The sequence below is a fragment of the Pseudorca crassidens genome, chromosome 6 (genome assembly GCF_039906515.1).
Source record: "Pseudorca crassidens isolate mPseCra1 chromosome 6, mPseCra1.hap1, whole genome shotgun sequence".
NCBI lineage: Eukaryota > Metazoa > Chordata > Mammalia > Artiodactyla > Delphinidae > Pseudorca > Pseudorca crassidens.
Genome location: NC_090301.1, coordinates 69,088,896 through 69,112,337, shown reverse-complemented (window position 1 = coordinate 69,112,337; position 23,442 = coordinate 69,088,896). Strand labels below are relative to the sequence as shown.

General features: G+C 36.0%; 1 protein-coding gene across 2 annotated transcripts in view; it reads right to left on the bottom strand.

Annotated features, from left to right (window-relative positions):
* KCNH7 (potassium voltage-gated channel subfamily H member 7) overlaps nucleotides 1-23,442 on the bottom strand; it is a 449,578-nt gene that overhangs the window by 62,529 nt on the left and 363,607 nt on the right. For both annotated transcript variants that reach the window (XM_067741723.1, XM_067741724.1), the window contains exon 7: nucleotides 7,409-7,834. In XM_067741723.1, coding sequence (XP_067597824.1) covers nucleotides 7,409-7,834 — 426 coding nt within the window. The remainder of the gene's footprint in view (nucleotides 1-7,408; nucleotides 7,835-23,442) is intronic.

Sequence of the window (23,442 nt, the reverse complement as noted above, 5' to 3'; positions counted from 1 at the left end):
CAAGTAATATTTGGGTACAAATGGGGAAAAGGGAACACTTAGTGAGTAATACATTTCATAACTCCACACTCATGTTTTATTTTAGATTTCATTTCTAGTCCCTCTAAGTTCTGGTGCTTGTATTCATCATTCAATAAATTGCCCAATAAAACTCAATAGTATTGAAACTAGTTTCAATTTGTTTTGTTCAGCTTGAGTCACACTATTTCAATATTTCTAAAACACATTCACTACTACAATCAAAGAGCTATATTTTGAGTGTGTAAAAAACCTTGTGGGGGGGGGACACGTAGCTTAGCCTTTCTTAGTCCGTACCAAACCTCACAAATTCCTCCAAAAATGGGCTTTTAAAAAGAAGATTTTAGGGACTTCCTTGGTGGTCCAGTGGTTAAGAATCCACCTTCCAATGCAGGGACGTGGGTTCGATCCCTGGCAGGGGAACTAAGATCCCACGTGCCACAGGGCAGCTAAGCCCACACAACAGCTAAGCCTCCACAACTGCTGAGCCCGTGAGCTCTAGAGCCCGCGCGCCACAACAAAAAGATCCTGCATGCCGCTACAAAGACCTAAGACCTGATGCAGCCAAATAAATAAATAAATAAATATTTTAAAAATAATAAATAAAAAGATTTTACAACCTCCATTATTTAATAGCTTTTACTGTCAAGACACTTTTATTTTTATTTTGTTTTGTAATTAACATTCTATTTTGCTGCAATTTGACCTCTTTCTCTTTAGTTATAGTAACATGGAAAACTGGTTATCAAATGATTCTAAATAGTATTAGGCAAATGTTACAGTAAATAAACAATTATGAATGTTATGTTATATTTTTAAAATTGGAATTTGACTTGTTCTGGAAACATTTAACCAAAAATTGTATCTTATGCCATCTTTAGCAAATTTTATCAGTGGATCACATGTAAATAATGGATAAGTGATGAACTTAATGCAAAATTTTTTGATGGAATACACTTATATTTCCTTAGTTCAAAAATTATTCCATTGTGGATCCTGTGTGTCTTTACTTGTCATGGCACAGATTTTTGGAGACATGACCAGTAGCCTCAAATACAAGCCAATGGAAACTTCTGCCTTAATTCCCAAGAACTATCTAATAAGAGACTTTATGTGTAGACACATATATGCATGCAGGTCTTCAAAATGTTTTTTGTCACTTAACTTTGAACATGAGTATGTCTAATGTTTTAGAAATTCATTTCCAACAAACTAATGACAACTATTGTAGAGATCAGGTTCGGAAAGAATCCTGACAAGATGATCAGAGTTTCTATACAGAGGCCTGCTACGTTGTTCCTTGTATCCATTCCATGATTCATCTATCAGACTAACGAAGCAAACATATCAATGTGAACTGAAACTCCTCTTTTCTATGAACTTTCTGTCAAAGGCCTTGCCTGCATTCACAATTCATAAAAAATAGCAGTGAAGTGTGGAAGGAGAGAGGTCAACAAAGCAAGTAATTAATCAAAAGAATACTACTAATTTTCAGGGGAGGAAGAGTTTAATGAAGCATGTAACTAAACAGGGAGCTCTAGATTCTAACTACTAATATCTCTGAAAGTAAAATTTGCCACAGAGAAGCAAACTATGGAAAAATTTGAGGCAGATAATGAAAAGTTGACTTTCTGGAGACTGAACCAATAATATTGTTCCTTCACATCAATGATATTGAGGTAATTTGCTATGGATGGCACGATGCTTGATGATGCAAAAATTAAGAAATAGAGAATCTTTTCCTTGGTCTGTCCAGATGGCATTAGCATCAGGAAGATATTAGTATTAATGACATAGGCAAGCCCAGTTACTGCTACTATTCATTTTCAATGACAACAGGTCTTGTGGTATTTGTATACTATATGGTATACAGCACAGCTATATCAGTAAACATTTGTAGTTATCACAGTCACAGTATTTCTAGCTATCTAAATATTAATATATGCATATAAACATATCTATCTGTATAAATGCATGTACACACATATATATCAATACATTTATAAGTGCACACATTCTATGCAACCCTTTATTAAAATGCAAATATAAAGAAAACTAACAATATCCCATTTAATATTGAATTTATTGTTTAAATATGGACTTTCTCATTATCAGTAGGTACAAGCATCTGATAACTTCATTATATCTTTTTATGCAGACATGCCTGAAGCATTTACATATTCTACTAGGTATTTTATTATGAACATTTCTTTTGTTTTTCCTTTATATTAAGGTGAGCATTATATATTATATTTGTGAAATTATGTATGTAAGAAAGCTATATTATCTATGACTTTTATTTAACAATAGTAGAAAGGGGCATTATAAAATATTTGTTATGTTAGCTCTGGTAGGGCTGGAAACCAACACTTTATAGCTCCATGCCTCTAATGGGCATGACCTTTCTACCTTTTCTACATGGAAAACTTCCACTGGTAATCAGAAACTTCCCCTTCCATGCTCACATGTCCCCTTGAATATAGTACTATTAAAGCTGTTATCAGATAGTACTCTACCTGCTCATCCGCTGCTCTCCCAGTCTAGGATGCAAGCTCTCAGGCAGTGGGGTCCTCGTCTCACTCTTTTCTATAAACTCAGAGTCTAGTGCATTGGCACTTAGGACTTTTCCAATAAATGCTAATTGAATGAATGAACCTACTTGAGAAGGGAGTTACCATAACCTTTTCTAGAAATGGCAAAATGAATTAGGTCAATTCTTGTTAAAACTATTGAAAATTTACTTGAAACTCTAATCAGTAAAGCAGATAAAATCAAGCTACTCTTTGTATAGTGGAGATGGATGGTTCTGAGTCTTATCAGCCTGTCTTCTGTCAACCTTTGAGGGCCTCTGAGACTCTCGGGCACCTCCATGAAACCCCAGTTTGAAAAACCCTGGACTAGATTACCCCTCATCAGAGTGACCTCTAGCTTAATGATTTTAGAATTTGTCACTTAATTTGGGGGCCAAAATCCAAAGAGGTTTTTTTTTTCTCATATTCATATGATGAAACTTTCCAAATTAGTCCATTTGAACGTAAGATCTCTTTTCTCTGGAAGCATTTCTTTTCTTTTTTTCTCAGAAACAAAAATAAATGCTGAATAGTTTTTATACTCTTGTAATATGGTATATTATACACTTTTGGGGAAATTTTATTCTGAAATATCATTACATCCTGAAAATCCTGATTATAGTTATGGTTTGTATGTAAAAGGGGTATCTTCATTGTCACTCTTGAAAAATGTATGAAGTAATCCAATCCGTCACTGGTCTTGTTATCCTTCATAGTTGATTCTTTTTTGTTGTTGTTGTTATCCATGGGTACTTTTTTTATTAGAGAAGAAATTAACCATTCACACTAGAGGCTACAGAAGGAAATTAGCTTAATTTTGCAGTTCTAGAACAACCTTCACAATAAGGGATTCTGAAGTTTTCAGAGTGAAGAGGGGAAAAGGAGAGAGAGAAAATCATTTAGAACAGTGTTTCCCAAATTTGGCTACTTTCACAGACATATTCTTGGGGGAGGGGGATACAAGTTTTCTATGATAACATTTAAAATTTTATGTTTTACTTTTGTTTATAATCTAAACAAATTAATACACACTTGCTAAGGATCCCTGGACAGCCATCTTACATGACAGAGCGTTGCTATGTGATCGCAGCATCTGCTCTTGTACCTCTGATCCCTGTGGCACCAACTGAGGACCTCACTTGTCATGTGACGTCTCTCAAATTGGGTGCTCAGACCCTTTGCAGAATTGAACATTTCCTGTGAGATCTGTGAGTTGTCAAGTTTCAGAACACCGTTAAAGTAGGATAGGGTAGGGTGGGGTGGGGATGGTGGCTAGGGAGACACTCTTTGACAATACACATTCAAAATACCTACTGATTTCATAATGCAAATTCTATAAAGTTAAACTCAACAAAACGTTTCAGACAGTAGCAGAAAACCAACTACAGATTCATCCTAGGGTGCCTGTGATACACTTGGTTGAGAAACACTGATGTAGAGGTAGAAGAGTCCCAGCACATGGAGAACAGTTGGTAAGAAATGTGTGCCAAAGAGAAGGAACATCTTTTGGGTCAGTGAGTGAATCCTAAGCCATAACTTGTCATGGTCTTTTGGAGCCCTAAGGGCCAATCCACAAGAAACCTAAGACATCCATCAAACTTCTCAGACCTGTCATTTTGGGCAGGTTGGTCCACTTTTAATACTGAGTCAAAGGAAGAAAAAGCTCTTTTTGCCCCCCAACCTGCCCCCCTCCCCCTTTATTTGGGTTAACATATTTCAGAATTTTAAGTAAACAGTTGCTGTAGTTGGGTAAAAGTAGCCCCAGGTCCATCCACCAGGAAGTTTCATCTCTGATTCTTTATGCTCCTTCCAGACCCACCCCTCCACTTCCTATCCTTGATGCAGACCTACTTCTCCCTACCACATACCCCAAATTCCTGTGCTTTGCAAGACAATAACTGTCCTCAAAACATTTCCTTTCTGTCTCTTTCTTCAGGATTCCTAGCTGCAACTAGCTAATCTAATAACTACTATACGATAGTCTATCAATAAATCTCAATAAATCTACTCAGTAAATCTTGTTGAATAATTTAGATATTTATGGATTAATGTGGTAACATGTACGTTTTTAAAGGGAGACCTCATTAAGAAACAGGGACTTTAATCCAATGGGATGGGAAGAAGAAAAGAAGTAACCTTTGGTAAGCAAGTACTACCTACCTGCTACTGGTCTAGTCTCTTCATATATGCTGCTTTATTTTTAGAAATCACAAGAACCTACCTGTCACCATTTTACAGAAAAGAAATAAAGTCCTAAATGAATTAAATATCTTGCTTAAATACAGCAAGTAAGAGGCACAAAGGCGAATCAAACCCAGGTGTGTCTGACTCCAAAGCCAGGATCCTTCCCATATCATATCACATTTCAAAAGAGAGAGGAGCAGCTTTGGAAACAGGGAGGAATCCGGGAAATTATACAAATCAGAGTGGAGAATTGGAATTGCTTTACTTGAGGCAAACTTCATCTTTTCCTTTATGCTACATGAGAAAGATGATCCAGACACCATTTTTTCCCAAGACTATTTCATCCTATATTAATGTGAATCACATAAATTTTCTCTTGTTTCAGCTCACTTGAAGTTCTGTCTGAAACAGTGATTACTTGAATTACATACTTTAATAAACTTTTATTTTCAAGTGATGATATAGTAATTGAAATTAAACTGATCAAGTGCTGCATCTTAGAATAATTAGCATATTCTAATACTCACTTGTTTGATTGCTATTGATTAAATATCATTGGTAAATCAACTTCCCCTAACAATCTTGTTCGCCTATTTATTGTTAACCCATTCTTTCATTTCACTAAGCTGAAATTTAATTTGCTGTTGGTGTATATATTTTAAAATTTGAAAGTGAGGTTTTACTCTATTTATCAATAAGAACTTATTTGGTGTAATTACATGGATTGTAATTGTAAGAAAATCATGAAGATGAATATTGTTTAAAGAAGTATTTCACTTTCTTGCCTTTTAATTAAAAACCAAAGTTAGGAATATCTAACATTAAGAGTTCAACTAGTTTAGCAGCAGCTGATTTTTTTTTGAGTATTTTGCTAGAGTTTTACATATATTATCTCATTAGAGTCTCAAATTAAGAAAAAAAACTTAAGTAGGGAAAGTAATATTATCATCCTTATAGATGCAGAAAGTCAAGTTTGAGACTTTGTCTAAGGTTTGTAGAATCCAGGAAGAATATATTGTTTCATTACCCTGCTCTTAATTCATCCACAGTTAGACGGGCATGCTCTGTGGGAGAAAATTTACTTCTAAACCTATTGTTTCCCTCGGCTGAGGAGAATTCTCTTGTCCTCAAGTGCTAATTGGTTAGGGAGCAACCATCTGCAGAGGGCATTTATGATATTTGATCTCCTCTTGAAAAAATACCAAAACGATGGTGAGGCACTGACTGATTCTTAGGTAGAAAAGGATGCTGAATTTTAGTTCTTCCTTTTTTTTTGGCCACGCTGCGTGGTTTGTGGGATCTCAGTTCCTGACCAAGGATTGAACCCAGGACCAGGGCAGTGAAAGCACAGAGTCCTAACCACTGGGCCACCAGGGAATTCCTGACCCTGAATTTAAAAAATTCAACACACCCAGGTTATCTTTCTCAATCTAATCCCTTAGATCTACTTTCACACCTTCTGTAAAACTTTGTTATAGAATCCAGGAAATTTATTTACAAAAAATTAGTGCAATAAATTGGACGAGATTTTAGGAGAACATAACTTGTTTTAGATCAAAGAACACTTTGAGAAGAATCTGATTAAAAATATGGACTTTCTATCCAGAATCTGCACATCCACTTGTCAGATTTCCTTAAAATTTCCAACTTTAGGGGACTTCCCTGGTGGTCCAGTGGCTAAAACTCTGCGCTCCCAATGCAGGGGGCCCAGGTTCAATCCCTGGTTAGGGAACTAGATCCCACACCCCGTGACTTAGAGTTCACATGCCACAACTAAGATTCCGTGTGTGGCAACGAATATCCCTCATGCTGCAACTAAGACCCGGCACAGACAAATAAATAAGTAAATATTTAAAACAAAAAATAATAGGGTGAAATAATATTTTTAAGAAATTTCCAACTTTATAAGATAGTGGGGACACAAGAAATATTTTCCAACCTAGGTATTATTATGATTATGATTATGATTATTATTTTTTTTTGCGGTACGCGGGCCTCTCACTGTTGTGGCCTCTCCCATTGCGGAGCACAGGCTCCGGACGCGCAGGCTCAGAGGCCATGGCTCACGGGCCCAGCCGCTCCGCGGCATGTGGGATCCTCCCAGACTGGGGCACGAACCCGTGTCCGCTGCATCGGCAGGCGGACTCTCAACCACTGCGCCACCAGGGAAGCCCCCAACCTAGGTATTATTTAAGAGAGAGTTTTGAATAAAACATTTCAGAAGATGCCTCTTACACATAATTTGAACATAAAACAAGTCCCTGCTCTTGCAAACCACAATTATGAGTTAAGAAAGAAAGAGGCATCTTCATCTTTGACAGTTTTATATCCATAAAGTTAATATGTAGAAATTATACATTCTGGGAATGTGCTATGTGCTATGAAACACTTGTCTCAAAGTTTAATTTGTTGTTTAAAAGATAGTCTTTACTATTTCTTAGCAAAAATAGAAAGAATTGTGAATTATTTGCAATGGCAAAAATGTTCCATTTCATTTTATAGCATTTCCAATTGAAAATGAATTTTATCTGTGTGATATAGAAAGTTTGTAAAGCAACCGCTGTTTTTGCAGTTAAAATAGCTTCATTTTTATAACTTCAATCTTTCAGAAAATAAGATTCTTAAGCAGCTCTTACCTCATCAGAACCAGATCCAAAAATCAGCAAGTCAAAAGGAATTGCTGCAACCATGTCAATCAGGAACCAGCCTTTGAAGTAGTGTATTGCTATTTTGGCTGGATCACTTACCACTTCTTCATTTTGATTTACATATGTTGTTCTGAAGTTTATTAGAATATCTATGATAAACATAATATCCACAATCAAGTCTACCACATTCAAAGGGCTACAGGAATAGCCACATTCTCGTCTTTTCTGTTCTTCTCTGTCATTGAGGAGAAAGGCTGCAGAGTAGGGAGTGAATATAGCAGTGTATATGACCAACAGCAGAATAAGCCAATCCCAGACGGCCTTGAAAGGACTGTAGTGCAATATTGTAAACTTGTTGATGCGTGGTGTCTGCAGTTTATATTCTGGTAGGACGTCTGCTCCTAAAGAGAGAACCTGAATACAGAAAAGAGAATCATACACTACATAAAAATGTGATTATTTAATCTCCAAATCTATAAAAATATTAAGGCAATTATACAGCAAAATCTTCTAGAAAAAATCATGGAATTGTGAAGTATGTACATTTAAAGGAACCCATATAAGCCCCTACCATCCAGTATATTTGACCCCAGAAAACCTCATTGGTGTTTCTTGATAAATATAATTTTCACTAAAAAATAGTGAATATTGTCACTGAGATACTAAGGAATGGGTTACTGGTTCCTTTGGAACACACTACTACTCAGAAATAAAAATACATAGCCGTTTTTAGAAAATCATAAAATCAGTTTAATACATGAATAATTGTTTTCAAACTTAAGAAAGGATTGGCTGTAATGATTAGAAACAGTCTACTTGGATTCATGGTCATATTTAATTTACATATATTTAATTTATAATTAAACTTTGATAAATTAAACTCAACTCATTCAAATCTTTAATTAAAATTTCCCACCTGCAAATCTGTTTTTAACATTAGAAAAAAAGGGACATGGGATTAAAATAAACACAAAGGAGACTTTTTCCTAAAAGGTTGGATTATTTTATATTCTGGGACAAATATACTTTCACCTGAACTCCTTCATCACATTTAAAGAACCATGTGGAAAGAATGGTGCAAGGAGATATTCAGAATATTGACCTGGAGAGGCTGCAAGATTCTTAGCCATCAAGGGGTACTTAAACTCTAAGATTCATTCTACTTAATAAAGCATTGGGTAGACTAAACTAATTCACCTTTTAGAGTCTTAGTTTATCTGAAAAAATAAGAGCTAAACTTGAAGTGTGACACTACCCAGTAGAAAATTTCCATGTAGATTTTAACTTGTTTCTAATAATAAATTATCACGGCAAATTTCAATTTTAAGTCTCATTTTCATTGTCATATACCATACGTTTTTTCACATACGAGTTACTGTTCTTATCTTAAAAAGAACTTGAAAAGTTAAATAACCCCAAATGAAGTGAAACATGACTTTTAAATATAACCTTAGTTCAGTTAAAATAGACAAAGCTGTTTTTAGATAACAGCTAAACTGATTTAATTAGCTTTGAAAAAAATAATAAAGAATTGAGAGTAAAGCCCAGAGTAAATTTGAACTACAATTATATGGTGGAAAAGGAATATTATTTTAAGTTGTGAGAAATGACAGGAATTATTAGTCAAAGAGAACTCTGGAAAATAAGTGACTTCACTGTTTATGAAATACTAAAAATCCTTAGAATCCAAGATCTATATCTATATCTGTATCTATATCTAACTTCCAATATCCAAATAAGAATAATGTTTGGATAATCTATCAATTGATAAGTGCAAACTGATAGAACTCTATCCTGTTATGCTTAATATAGAAACCAATGTATGATATTTTGGTTTGGAAGGAATGGATCATCTTATAAGACGTCATTATGTAACGTTCCTTTCTCAAAAACCGGGGACTACTCAGTATGTAGAAAGTAAAATCCGAAACCTTATTTTGGCTCTCAAAGTCATCTAAAATATGGACACATTCTATCTTTCAGTTCCTTCTCCTATTCTCTGTGCACTCAGTTTACTCTGGCAACATGACTACATTTTTGAGATCTTCCCAAATCCCTGAAGTCACAAATTTCTCTCATTAAAAAAAAGAGTATATAATCATCCAAAGAGAGCAAAAAAAATTATTTCTAAATATGGGGATATTGTCTGAGCTTGCTTCCTGATTAAGTTTCATACTTCTGATACCTATCTCCCAGACGGGACTATTTGAATACTTGTTTTAGCAGAAGTATAAGTTAGAATACGTCCAGCACCTTGGAGTTACCCTTGAGAACTAAAAACTGTGGGTGGAACTCTTTCCATCCCACATATGCAAACATTCATTTAACAGTTAGAAGACTGTTGTGCTAAGAGTGGAGACTGAAAAGCTGGGAAGACACTGTCCCTGAAATCACAGTTTATTGTCGATTGGTAGAGAGACGAGGAAGAAAATGAGAGCCTTGTTGAGGTTCACTCAGCTCCTGGGGTTGGTGGTAGCGCTGCGGGGTGTCATCATAGGGGACTTTTAGGCGAAGATGGCACTTGAACTGAGACTTCGGGTAGGAAGTGGTAGGGGTGATGAAGTTGGAATGGGAAGGCCATTACAGGCAGAGGAAACAGAATGAACAAAGGTGGGGATGCATAAAACAATGCATTGTGTGTTCAGGAATTATAAGCTGCCTTATGTTGCTGATGGATTAAATGCAAGGGAGTGGTGGTGAAGGATGGCAGCAAAAGACCTAATGTGACATGATAGAGATCTCAGGCTTTCTCCTTAGGTTAGCGTTGCTCACGTTTGAATAAAATACAGACTCCTTTTGAAGGGAAAGATACTTAGGGCAGAACTCCAATGATGATTATATTATTCTTATTTATAGTGGTAGGTAAATATGTACAAAAATAAAACTAGGTTGAAACTTTTCAAGCTTACACCTCTTACTATGACTCTTGTGGGCTGAATTGTGGACCCCAAAGATACGTTGAGGTCCTAATCCCCGTGAATGTGACTTTATTTGGAAATAGCACCTTTGTAGATGTAATCAAATAAAAATGAGGTTCTAGTGGCTTGGGGTGGGCCCTGATGCAATAACTGAAGTCCTTATAAAAAAAGGGAAATTTGGATACAGAGACACGAAGACACACAGGGAGAATGCTACAAAGACAGACAGAGAGAATGAAGGCAGATACAGATGCAAGCAAAGGAACACCAAGGATTGCTGGCAGCCCCCAGAACCTAGAAGAGAAGCATGAAACAAATTCTCCCCCAGAGAGACTCCAGAAGAAATCAGCCTTGCCAATACCGTGACTTTGGACTCCTGGGCTCCAGCACTGTGAGAGAATAAGCTTTCATTGTTTTAAGCCACCCATTTTGTGGTATTTTGTTACGGTAGCCCTAGTGAACTAATACAAGGACAAATAATGAAAACAAATGATTTACAAAAATATTTACAAAACCAGTGAATTCATACTACCATCACTAATTCAATATTTGACGTATCTGTAGGTCAAAAATGGTTGAACTTTGGCTATTATGTGTGGTTTGATCTAATAGGTAAAATAATTTTCTCTCTTCTAACCTCAATGCTTTTTTTGCAAAAAGTATGTAGTCAGAATAGAATTACAAACTTCAAAGATTTTATTGCTGTATTAGGATAATCTAATCTAATCTTTAATTCAAATTATGCTCCTACTAGGCTTTGAAAGCCCATTTAAGTGGTGCTACTTAATACTCTAAAAGTTTTTTATTTACTTGGAGTTGACTTTAACTTTGAGGCATTATTGAATTCTATATTAAGTAATAAATCAAATTATCTCTGGAACTGGGATCAGAAATGTAGTTCATTTGTTAACTTCCAACATACCTATCAATACTGAACCACTGAAATTTGGTACATACAACAATGGAGTGTGTTTTGACGATGCATTTTTAGTAACTGGTATGGTAACAAACCTTATGATATAGGTTCTTAAGCTTCTTCATGGCTATACCTGTGTTATATGATCACTCAATTCTGTCACAAATTTTATTAGCCAAATGACTTCAAAAACTTATTTATACAGCATGCTTTGGTATCATGAACTCTCGTAAATCCACATGCCATCATAGGCACTGAAATCAGGTAGATGGCAGTACTCTGTTATGAAGTGATTATCTTATTGATTCAGAAGATTATTGTACTGTTTTAGGTTTTACCAAGAGAGACGAATTTTTAAGATTTTCCAGGAGCACTCATGGACATTTGAGAATATTCCTTTCTGTGGTTGTTGGTTTGAGAATTGTTAGTTTACTAGGCAAGGAGGTTGAGGTGGCCAAGTTTAGTTGCAAATACATGCATCTGGCAGTGGAATGGAGGAGAAAGCAAAGAGGAGTAGAGAGGCTTAGAGATCCCTTAAGACTTCAGTACTAAGAAACATAGGTAAATGAGGAGAGATCAGGAAATCCTGTACTAGGAACCAGGTGGCAGAGACAGAGAGGAAGGACACATTTCAGAAATAAATTCATGTCCGGGTGTAAGAATGAGGAGTGGAGAAGCATTTGTTTCTTTATGGTTCCAATAATGAGTCTTATTAGAGCCAATCATGGTAATTACAATCTTTGAAGGCTCAACCAGGTTTGGAATAAGGGAAAGAGCCCTAAATTTTAAATTTGAAAAGCTGGGTTTAAATTCTGGATACAATTTTTCTGGTAAATCATTTAATCTCTTCGGATCTTTTTCTTATCATCTGTGTGATGGGGACAGTAATCTTTGCTCAAATAACCTATCCATACAGAGCTACCATATCACATCAGATACTTTCTATAGAAGTAGCTGATAAAATGGGAAATATTTACATAAAGTAATTTCATTATTTTTTAGTGTTCTTGAGTTACTTGTTTAAATCTTGAATCTAACGAACCAAATATAACCAAAACATATATGAACCAATTGGAGAAAGTTGAACACTGCCTGGATGTTGATAATATTAAGGTATTGTTTCAGTTATCTTCTCCTGAGAATAAATTAGCTAACACACGGTGGCTTAAAACAATAGTTATTTTATTATTCATGATTATATGGATGAAAAGTTTAGGCAGGGCTTGGCTGGGCCATTCTTCTGTTCCACATAGTGTCAATTGGGGTTTCTCAGTCATAATCAGTTGGTGGCTGAGCTTGTGTGGAGTATCCAGGAAGGATTCTCTCACATGTCCAGTACCTTGGTGTGAACAGTTCGAAGGCATGGTTCACTCAAGATGCTGGAACAAATGGGTCTCTCTCTATATATAATGTAATATAATATAATATAATATAATATAATATAATGTAATATAATATAAATAATATAATAATCATATTTACATATATATGGTTTCTCCATATGGTCTTTCCTTTCCTTGGAGCTTCTCCATACGGTTTTTTTTTTTAGCTAACAGGGTAGTAAGATGTCTTATGTGGATGTTTAGTACTCCCAAGAGAGAAGTAGAAATATCTAATCCTCTTAAAGTCAAGGAGTAGAAGTAGTATAGCATTACTCCTGTCATATACTACTGGCCAAAACAGTCATAGCCTAGCATAGATTCAAAAAAGTAGAGAATTAGTCTTTACATTTTGATAGGGGAATGGCATGCGTGTGGAAAGAAGGAATTAACTGTGGCCATCTTGGAGACAAGCTATTGCAGAAATTGTTGACGAGTATTGTTTTTAGATGTGACAATGATGTTGTGCTTATGTTTTAAAAATTGTCTTAACCTTTTAGAGATACATAAATATTTGTGGATGAAATGCTATAATATTTGAGGTGGGCTCCAATAAAATCCAGAGTGAGGGAAGGGAAAGGTGAGAGAAAGTCTGGTTATATGCAGTGTTAGATGTATGTTGATTTTTATTGAAACTGGGTGATGGGTATATACTATTCTCTCTATTTTTACAATATGTCTAAATTGTTCAAAATAAAAACTTTTAAAAAAAGAATTATAGAATCTCAGTCAGAAAGGTCTAAGATATTGAGGATGGGTCTACACATATCACCACGGGGGCTTACTCCTATCAGAATTGAGTTGGTTCCTTGTTAGGCAAGTTAGGATTCCTTTTTCTACAACAGAATGTTTACTTTACTCTCTGCATATCTAATTCATATTATGTTTATCTCCATTAAGTCCACGCAGACTGCACACAATCCCAACTTTGCCCAGACTTGAACTGTTTCTCCTTAAATTTGTGTCACATTGGTGGCTGGGACAAATCACATTATAAGAAGATAATTGGATGTGCTAAGTCTGTAGATGTCCATTCCTCTGAGTATCTTTAGCCACATTGCTCATCAAGTTAGATTAAAATAAGCCACTTTTCAAGATCCATCAGGTTAGGCCTCTTATTAAAATATTTTTACTTCATTAGCATTTCAGATTCAAGCGTTAAGCTTTCATTCTGGATTAATATAATAAGCATGTTTTTGCATTCTTTCCTCATAAAACTAAATGCAATGTTTATGTTGTTTGGTGTCATTTTTTTGCAAATATTTGCATTATATATACATATTTATAATTCATTTCTAGAAAAAAATGGATCTCTCTTGAGAAATCAAAAGGTTTCATATCTTTTTTGTTTCAAAAGTGACAGTTATTTCATTACTTATAGTTACTTTTTTTAATCTTACAAAAAGCTGTACGAGTTTAGAATTTCAGTACCATCATTTCTCTTTCCCTTTATATTATTTTAATCATCTTATTTCCATTTTAATGTTCTAAATGCATATATCTTTTATAATGCCACCTCATACTTACTTTGGAATTGGATAAATGAATGAATCGTTAAGTCCCCCAAAAGTTAAAATTAATTATGACATAATTATGACAATAATTATGACAGTGCCTGGTAGTCATTCTGTTGGAAACAAAATATTAGATAGGTAACTAATTGTTCCAAAAGATGTAAATAGGATTCTAAGGGGCCAATGATTGAAAAGAAAAAGTGTGCTATACAGTCTGTTACATTTTGCTGAGAGCCAGCTTCTCCCACGCATTTGAGTAATAACACACTTTAGAAAGATAAAACATGATTAATTGAACTATTATAAGGATTTTCTTTTAAGAGAGAAAGAAAAGCGGGGAAGAAACCTCACTGTATAAAAAAGGGGAACTTCATGGTCTCCAGAAAGACACTTCTATTTTCTTTCCTCAAAACCACCACTTAAATGTACAGTTTAATACAGCCTAAAATGTGGTTTTCTTTACCAAATACAGTTTTTCTCTTTGCTAGCACATTACTATTTGTTTAACCTCAAACAGTTAAGTGTTACATAAAAACAAAATCTTTATAGGAAACAGCATTATTTATTCAATGAAGATCTACTGTGAAAATTTTGTGTGAACACCAGGATTAATAACTACTCTTCTCTTTTGAAAAGTGCAACAGGGAACGATTAAGCCTTCCAAAAGATTATACAGTACTTTAGGCAGCTGTTAAACGCCATGCTGAGGTGTTGGTAGAGACTGCTCATGTGTTATTTATCCTTTTCTTGGGACTTGCAGTTAACTAATAGGCTAGCTGTATTTTTATCTATCAAAAGAGTAGTCAGTAACAAAATGAATCAGATAGATTATATAGCATCAGAAAAGACTGAAACTCCCCTGGCTTTTAAGCATCTGATTTGAGAAATAAAGTAAAACCTGAGTAATTTTCATTGAAACAGGCAGCTCCGCTGATGGTTACCCAGATATTTAAATTAAAAGATGAAAAATATTCACACAAATAAATCAGATCTGTACCATAGGAAAATTTTTTAAATAAATAAAATACTAAAATTAGGTAGTAGAATCACTGCAGCATTCTGTATTCAAATAACTTTCTAAGGCTTAAAGTAGACATTTAGTCATTTGTGTGTACGTGGGTATGTGTGCACACACGTGTGTGTATTTGTGTGTGAGTGTTGGATTGAGCCGTGAAGATTGTATGAATTTGTGAAAATAAGAGTCATCTAGCTAAATGTCAGGTTTAGTGTTTTGTTTTTGTATGTTCTGTGTATGTTAATATGAAAAATATCTGCTTCTTGGGCTTCCCTGGTGGCGCAGTGGTTAAGAATCCGCTTGCCAATGCAGGGGACACAGGTTTGATCCCTGGTCCGGGAAGATCCCACATGCCGTGGAGCAACTAAACCTGTGTGCCACACTACTGAGCCTGTGCTCTAGAGCCCGCAAGCCACAACTACTGAGCCTGCGTGCTGCAACTACTAAAACCCGTGCGCCAAGAGCCTGTGCTCCGCAACAAGAGAAGCCACCACTGTAAGACGCTGCTCACCGCAACTAAGAGTAGCCCGCGCTCGGTGCAACTAGAGAAAGCCCGAGTGCAGCAATGAAGACCCAACACAGCCAAAAATAAATAAATACAATAAATAAAGTTAAAAAAAATAAAAGAAAAATATCTGCTTCTCAAAATACGTGTGACTCTCAGAATATGAAAGAAATAGGTTAAATAATATCTTAAACATTTATAATACTCTTGTATTACTTCAAATATATGCATATTAAAAATGACAGTTTCTTCCAGAACCATAAACTCCTCTTAACTTCCACACCGATGGCCAGCTGGACAGTGGCCCTCGGTTCCGGCTCTGTATTCAAATAATTTTGAATCAGCCCCACCCCTATGCCAGGCTGATCTGAGAAGCTTGGGGTATCACCTTGTTGCTGATACCAGATACTTTCTGGCCCAATGTTTGCTTTCTTGCCTGCCTCTTCTCTCCTCTTTCCTTTCTCATGGAAACTATACACATGCACTCTTCTCTCCATTTTCTTCATATTTGTTTTTAAATGGACATAACTTAAGGAAAAATGGAAATCAGGAAAAGGAGCACTTGGCACAGCAGTTCAAATGCACGGAGGAATGAGGAACAGCCTTAAAGATCAGAGAGAAGTACAGGGTTTAGATAGGACAGTTTGAGATCGATGTGCCAGATACCAATTCAAGGAGTTGCCTGATAGATGGAAGGTCTGGGATTGGGCTCCTGAGGGGGTAGGAGCCTGATATTTCATCCTGCAGAGGCAGTGGCTCAAGTTCTGAAAACTAGACTCATTTGCCAGGAGGCTGTAAAGAAAGAGGGAATCCACTGGAAATAACTACAATGTGGGATGGAGAAAAAAGCAAGGGAATATTCCCAGGACTTAGCACCTTACCTGAATATACATAGCAAGTGCTCAAAATAGTTGAACGGGCATATTTGTAGCTTAAGAAAAAGAGACAATGAAAGTGGCAAGAAAGAAGATTCACGAGAGAAAGGATTGATAGAAATAGCTGCTGTCACCAAAATTTGTTGTTCTCCCTTCCATGGAGTAGAGTTGTTGCTAGAATGTGTCTGTCTGTCCAGCCAAGAACACATTACTCAGCCTCATCTGCATCTAGCTATGGTCATGTGTCATGAATAGTTCTTCTTGGCCAAAGCCTTCAAGAAGCAGGTGTGTGATTCCCTATTCTCTCTTTTTCCTCCCATGGCATAAGTCAGATGCTTCCAAGGCTTCAGGTCTGTAAGTCCTATGGGATAGGGGAGCCCCCAGAGGTAGGAAACCTTGGTCACTGAATTACCAAGAGGAGGAAATTATTCACTGCATAGAAATACAGTTTCTGGTATTGCTTGAGCATGAAATATAATATTGGGATAAGCCTCAATGTTATGGGGGTTTATTAGTTCCAGTGCTAGCATTACCCTAACTAATACTTGGATATTTAATAAGACAAAGTCCTCAAACAGGCAGGAGAGAAACATCAAGTCCATGGTGTATCCCATCTCTTCCCTCTGCTCTCCCTTGAGGTTTAGTTTAATAGAGTCACATCACTGGTGTTAACAACTTGTAAAAGACCAAGAGAGCCACATCTAAATCCAGTTAAATCACATGAACCAGCACACTCATTATTCTGGTGACTTTTTCAAGGGTGGGGTGAACAAGGGGTAAAAAACCACAAAGGAATAGTTATGTTCATGCTCACTTCACTCAGTCAGACTCTTTCTGCCCAGGTGTCCCCAGAATCACTATCATGGAAAGGAGGACAATGGGGAATGATTGATACTAAGTGCTTTCTCCAACACCTTCTTCCTTAGGCAGGGGAAGACCGAACTCATGGCCGCAGCTGCCACCACCGCGACCTGGGAAAGGAGCGGAGCTGCCCTGCTCAATGTCTTCTGTCAACCTATTTTGACCCTTGCTCTTTTTTCCTTGAAATATGGTGTATTTGATGACACTGGACTCCTGAGAGAGTTCCTGCTCACCTCATCAATGCTATCTCTTGGAGAAAGAGGAGAGTTAACCCTGAGTTACCACGGCCAGTATTGAATTATGACATTCAATTCTCTCAACAGCTCTTTGAAATAAACATTATTATCTCCACTTTTTATAGAAAAGGAAACTGACTCAAGAGAGGCTGAATAATTTATCTGAGGTCTCAGAGCCAACTATAGTATTATCAGTCATAACATCCCTTAACTTTACTGAGTGCCAATTATTTACTGAAGGCTTGACAGGCACTCTCACATTTAAATATTACAATTTTACATCAGAGGTGCTTGCTATGAGTTCAATTGTGTCCCCCCCCAAAGATGTGCTCTACTTCTAACCCCCAGTACCTGTGAATGAGACCTTATTTGGAAGTAGGGTCTTTGCAGATGTCATCAAGGTAAGATGAGGTCATACTGGATTGAGGGGGGCTCTAATCCAATGTGACTGGTGCCCTTAGTAGAAGAGGAGAAGAGATGCAGAGACAGACACACAGGAAGAATGCCATGTGATGACGGAGACAGAGATTGGAGAGATGCATCTACAAGCCATGGAACACCAAGATTTCCAGCAACAAAGGAGATGAGAGAAAGGCATGGAATAGATTTTCCCCTGAACCTTCAAAGAGAGAAGTGGCTCTGCTAACACCTGGATTTGAGACTTTCAGCTTCCAGAACTGTAAGAGAATAAACATAGGTTGTTTTAAGCCACCTAGTTTGTGGTAAGATAAGATAAGATATCTTATCTGTGTAAGATAACCCAGGAAATTAAGACAATGCTATTGTTTATTCCACTCTACAGATTCAAAAACTGAAGCTAGAGGCTAACTTCCCAAAGTTGTCTGGTTCCATAGGCCTGTGTTCTTATTTACAGCAGCATATCAGTATTCAATTCATTTTGTCTTGGAGAGAAAGTCTGTGGTTCTGTTTTTTTTTTTAACTATACATATGTTTTCAGAAGAAGAAATTATTTTGCAAGGGTATGTATATTTTCATAGTTGTCAAAATGCCTTTAATAAAATCCTAATCACCTTTGCCAAAATAGTGAATAAAGAGAATTATGTACAACTCCTTCTTGCCAAGAGCCTAAATGCCACTCGTTTGGACAAACACACGTGTATAGGATACAGGAAGAACAAAATAGAAATGTTAGATGGCCATGATGGGCACCAAAAATAATAATAAAGACAATTTTAATTAGCAACCCATAATCTGTCAAATATTGCAGAATAAGCCAGACTCCTGACTGAGACAGCCCTGTTACATATTCCAGCTTGGCCATTTCAAAAAATGTCCCTGAGTATCAGATTTCTTAAGAGCAAAATGAGGACAGCAATCGCTACCTCATAGGCATCTGTAAACTAAGTAAGACAACAAACATAAAGTTCCACATATAACTCCTGTTTGGTTCACTATAAACATCCAATAAGTGGGTATTACTATTATGATTTTAGGCATATTTAACTTGAACAGCTCAAAATTAAATGATAAATAACATTCAATGTCAATTATAATTACTGACTGAAGCCAGTTCTCTGATGTGACCTTTGGAGCAAGTCAATTATGCAAAGATAGAGACAGTAGAAGACAGATGGTTAGGCCTCTTGGTTATGTGTGCTTGCTGGTAAGATAAAATTTTTTCTTTGTTTTTGAACATCTGTTACGCTATATTGGCCTGTGGGCCATGCATAGAGTGGTAATTTAGAGAATCAACTATTTTTTGCAAGCCCTCAGACACTTTGAAAGGACCCAGTTTAAGCAAGCAATAGGAGATTTCCTCATAAAGCATATGTTGTGGAACTAGGGAACATTCAGTGGCCTGCTTGGAGTGCCTATCGTAAAGGAAACTGAACATCTGATGGGTGGTTGGAGAAAATGACTCTTGGGTATCTTCAGAGAGTATATGAATTTCTCTATTTTGCTGTCAGTAAGGGTACTTCTTTTAAATGAATGCAGTAAGTATTTGTGGAGTCCCTGTCAGTTTTAAATCTTGAGTGTACTTTCTAAGGATCCTGTAGAAATTATACATGCAACAAAATCAGTATAGCTGATGTCTGAGATTCTGCAGTTCTCCTATATCTCTTATCTCACACTGGTTGTTTACTCAGTTACACTATAACAGTGTGGTTTCACTGTGTTTGCTGTATTATCTATGGGTTAAGGCTTAATGTATTTTAAGGAAAAAAATCAGAAACAGTCTCCATAAAAATTCCAGGATAAAGTTCTCATCACAGGAGATTTTTTTTTCTTTTTATTGTATCTATATGAGATGATGGATGTTGACTGAACCTTTTGTGATACTCATTTCACAGTATGTGTAAATTAAACCATCATGCTGTACATCTTAAACTTACATAGTCATGTATGTCAATTATTTTTCAATAAAGTGAAAAAAATTCCAGGATGATGGGGAAATGTAAATGTGTGTATATATATATATGAGCAATCACATGATTATCTAACACAGTGTATTATTCCGGGATATATGGGTGGGTTTTTGTGAACTTCCTGAAATTATTTTTAAAAAAATTTAAGAAGTATGGTGGTATTTTTTTTAGGGAAAATGTGTTCATGTTCTTTTTTTGGATTCTCAAAGTCATCCAAGACCTACAACAGTTAAAAATCCTAACTTATGACGTGAACTTCTATGGGTCTCTGAATTCCATAGAACCACAACACATGTATAATCATCAAGTGAGAGGAAATGATAGAGAAGGAGAGGCAAAAGAGTAAGAATAGGAAATGTTTAGAGAGAAAATGAAGCATAAATTAATGGAGGTGGGCACTAGCAGGAAATGTGCTCAAAATTAGAGTGAACTCAAAGATGGCATCTTGACTGAAGCACAGGTGAGCTCTTTCTCCATTACTGACAGATATTTTCTGAGTACAGTTGGCCCTTGAACAATGCAGGGGTTAGGGGCACCAACCCTGCTCCCAGTTGAAAATCCATGTATAACTTATAGTTGACGCTCTGTATCCATGGTTCCTCTGTATCCAAGGTCCCAACCAATGGCAGATCATGTAGTACTGCAGTATTTACTATTGAAAAAAATCTGTGAATAAATGAACCCACACAGGTCAAACCCGTGTTGTCCAAGGGTCCAACTGTATCTACAAGATGAACGGTCTACTAATTCTAAGGCCTATGTTTTGCTTTTAAATAACTTGGGTTCAGAGATGGTTTCTCATTCCTGTTAACTTCCCAAATGAGAAATGCCCTCCTGTCAAGTTTGAGAATATCCAGTTACTAAGTAGCCTTAGCAACTGTGACCTTCCTACCAAATTTGCAGTTGACAAGTCTTACTCGGTTGGGCCAGGTCTGATGATAGTTAGTAAAACTTGACTCTAATTGCGGGAATCCACTCAAGTGGTTTACTTTAGTAACAAGTTCTTGGAAGGCCACCATTTGCCTCCTGGATTTGTTCTTTTTGGAGGTCTGACAAGTTTCATTAGGGACCCAGAAGAGCAATAAATAGAAAATGCCAGACTATCTATAGATCAACTCAATACAACTATAAGAAGTAAAACAAGATGCCTTCTACAGAATCAGGTGTTAAATCATCAATTTTTCTTTGTTTTTCCTTTCTCCCATCCCCCTATCTTCTTTCTCCCTTCTTCTCTCCCCTCCCTCCCTCCCTCCCTTCCTTCCTTCCTTCCCTTCCTTCCTCCCTTCCAAAATGAAAAGGTTTAACAGAAGTCAAACTTCTGCAAAGAGGAATTATGAATTAGTTCATAAAATTGTTTACTAGATTCTAAACTCCCTGATGGACTTAACCACGTTTGCTATTTTTTTGTACTTCAAACCACCCCATATCCATTGCTGCTGACACAGTTATTCAATACATATTTTTCACTGGGTGACTAACCTGCAACACAAGTGGTCAAAAATACATAAGAAGAAAGTTGGTTATGTGACAAATTATTTTCCTGTTGTTTTAAATTCAAAAGGCTTATGAAAAATGTCTTACTAGGACTCAGAAATAGCCCCTAAATATGGTATGGTCAGCCCAATTACTAAAACTCTGAATGTTTTCTCCATGTTCAAACAATGGCAAAAACAAACAAAAAAATACCAAAAAACAAAAAAAAAACCCTACAAACAGCAACAACAAAAAAGGTTAAAAAAAAAAAAAAAGCATTCTATATTCTAAAAATTACTGAATATACCTGCACAACAAGAGAAAATTTGAAAACGATATTAGATTTTAATCATGATGTATTATCTGCCCTTCTAAGAGAGAAAATAAGCCAAATGTTTTACTGAAAGCCGTCACAAATCTTGGAATTAAATCTGAGACTGATTCTACCATAGCTAAGAAAGAGTTATACCTAAATGCTGGCTAGAAGTGGCAATGAGATAACTGTTTTTGAGAGCCAACTATCAATCAAAGTTGCTCTTTCAAAGTCATACAGAGGAATCTTTGGTAGTTCATTCAAGAAAATCACATTTGATCTTTTAAGTACATAACTTTAAAGCAATGGGTATATGAATTATCTGAAATAAGTAAAAAGAAATAAATATGGCATTCTTGATTATTTAGAAGACTTGATGTGGAAGCATAATTTTGTAGCAGAGATCCATTAGCTTCCTGCTTTTGTGCATCACCTCGCAGGAGTAACTTCCTAGGAGGTAATTTATCTTGATTCTAAATGGTCCTGAATTCCATTTTGCCTGATATTATTCTTAACATCTCACTAGACATTTTTTGTACCTTGACATTCTTTGAAAAAAACCTACTAAGATATTTGACTCCTATCCATGTCTCCTGGGGTGAGGTATGAATCTGCAAATGCCTATCTGAAACAAAAAGGATTATGCAAGTGACACAGAAGAAATGAAAATCAAGCCAGTTTGTGCCTTCTGATGACAAGTATCGCTTTCTCCATAACCTTTATCCTAATAACTGTGTAATAATATGATTATGTTCATGTTTCAATATCCTTGATTTCTTTGTTGCAGTTTTTAAGTCTTACTGATAGATAAAATATGCCAGTTTTTTCAAATACAGCTAAAAACTGTTACAGTTTCTCTTTTGTCAGAGACACATATGAAGAGCCAAAGACATATTATTGCATTTGAGACCTTTTGCCACATTTTACATGGTAAACAGGAGCAATGTCCTTTAACATAGCTTATTGCATAAATAACCCTTCTTACTAATTTTGCTTTATGATAAATTTGTGTGTCTCATATATTAAAGAGTCAATGGAAGAAATTTTATATTGGCATCTAAATCAGTGGTTCCCCAAGTCTTGGATTTCACAGTTTGGTTAAATTAAAAAGAAATGGGGTATATCACAGGGTTGTCAGGGTTTTATTTAATCAATTACAAATGTCAGGGAAAGCAAGTATCTTTTTCTATCATCATCATTTAATAAGATATGTTAATATAAAAAATATAAGGAAGGACAAACTCTTAGAATAAAAGGCAATAATTTTAAATAAGTATATTTAGTTTTATGAAAACCCGACTATACCGCTTTATTTTTCTCATTTTGTTATGGACAGTACAAAAGGTGTTATCAGAAAGTACTGCTTTGCAGACCAGGGTTTGGAAAAATTGTCATATTAATTATGTTAATTATAAAATACGTGGGTTCAGTTAAGTGACCTCTAAAATCTCTTCCAGCCCTAACATACTCTAAGTTTCTGACTGTTAACTGCATTTTTTGTACTGTAATTTACTCTGCTAGTCAAGAGTGGTTACTGTGTTGCCGATATTGAATTCAAACTCTATTAGGAGAGGGAAGATTTCCAAAATATAAATGTAGCTTTTTTAATGCATAAGGATGTATCCTATAT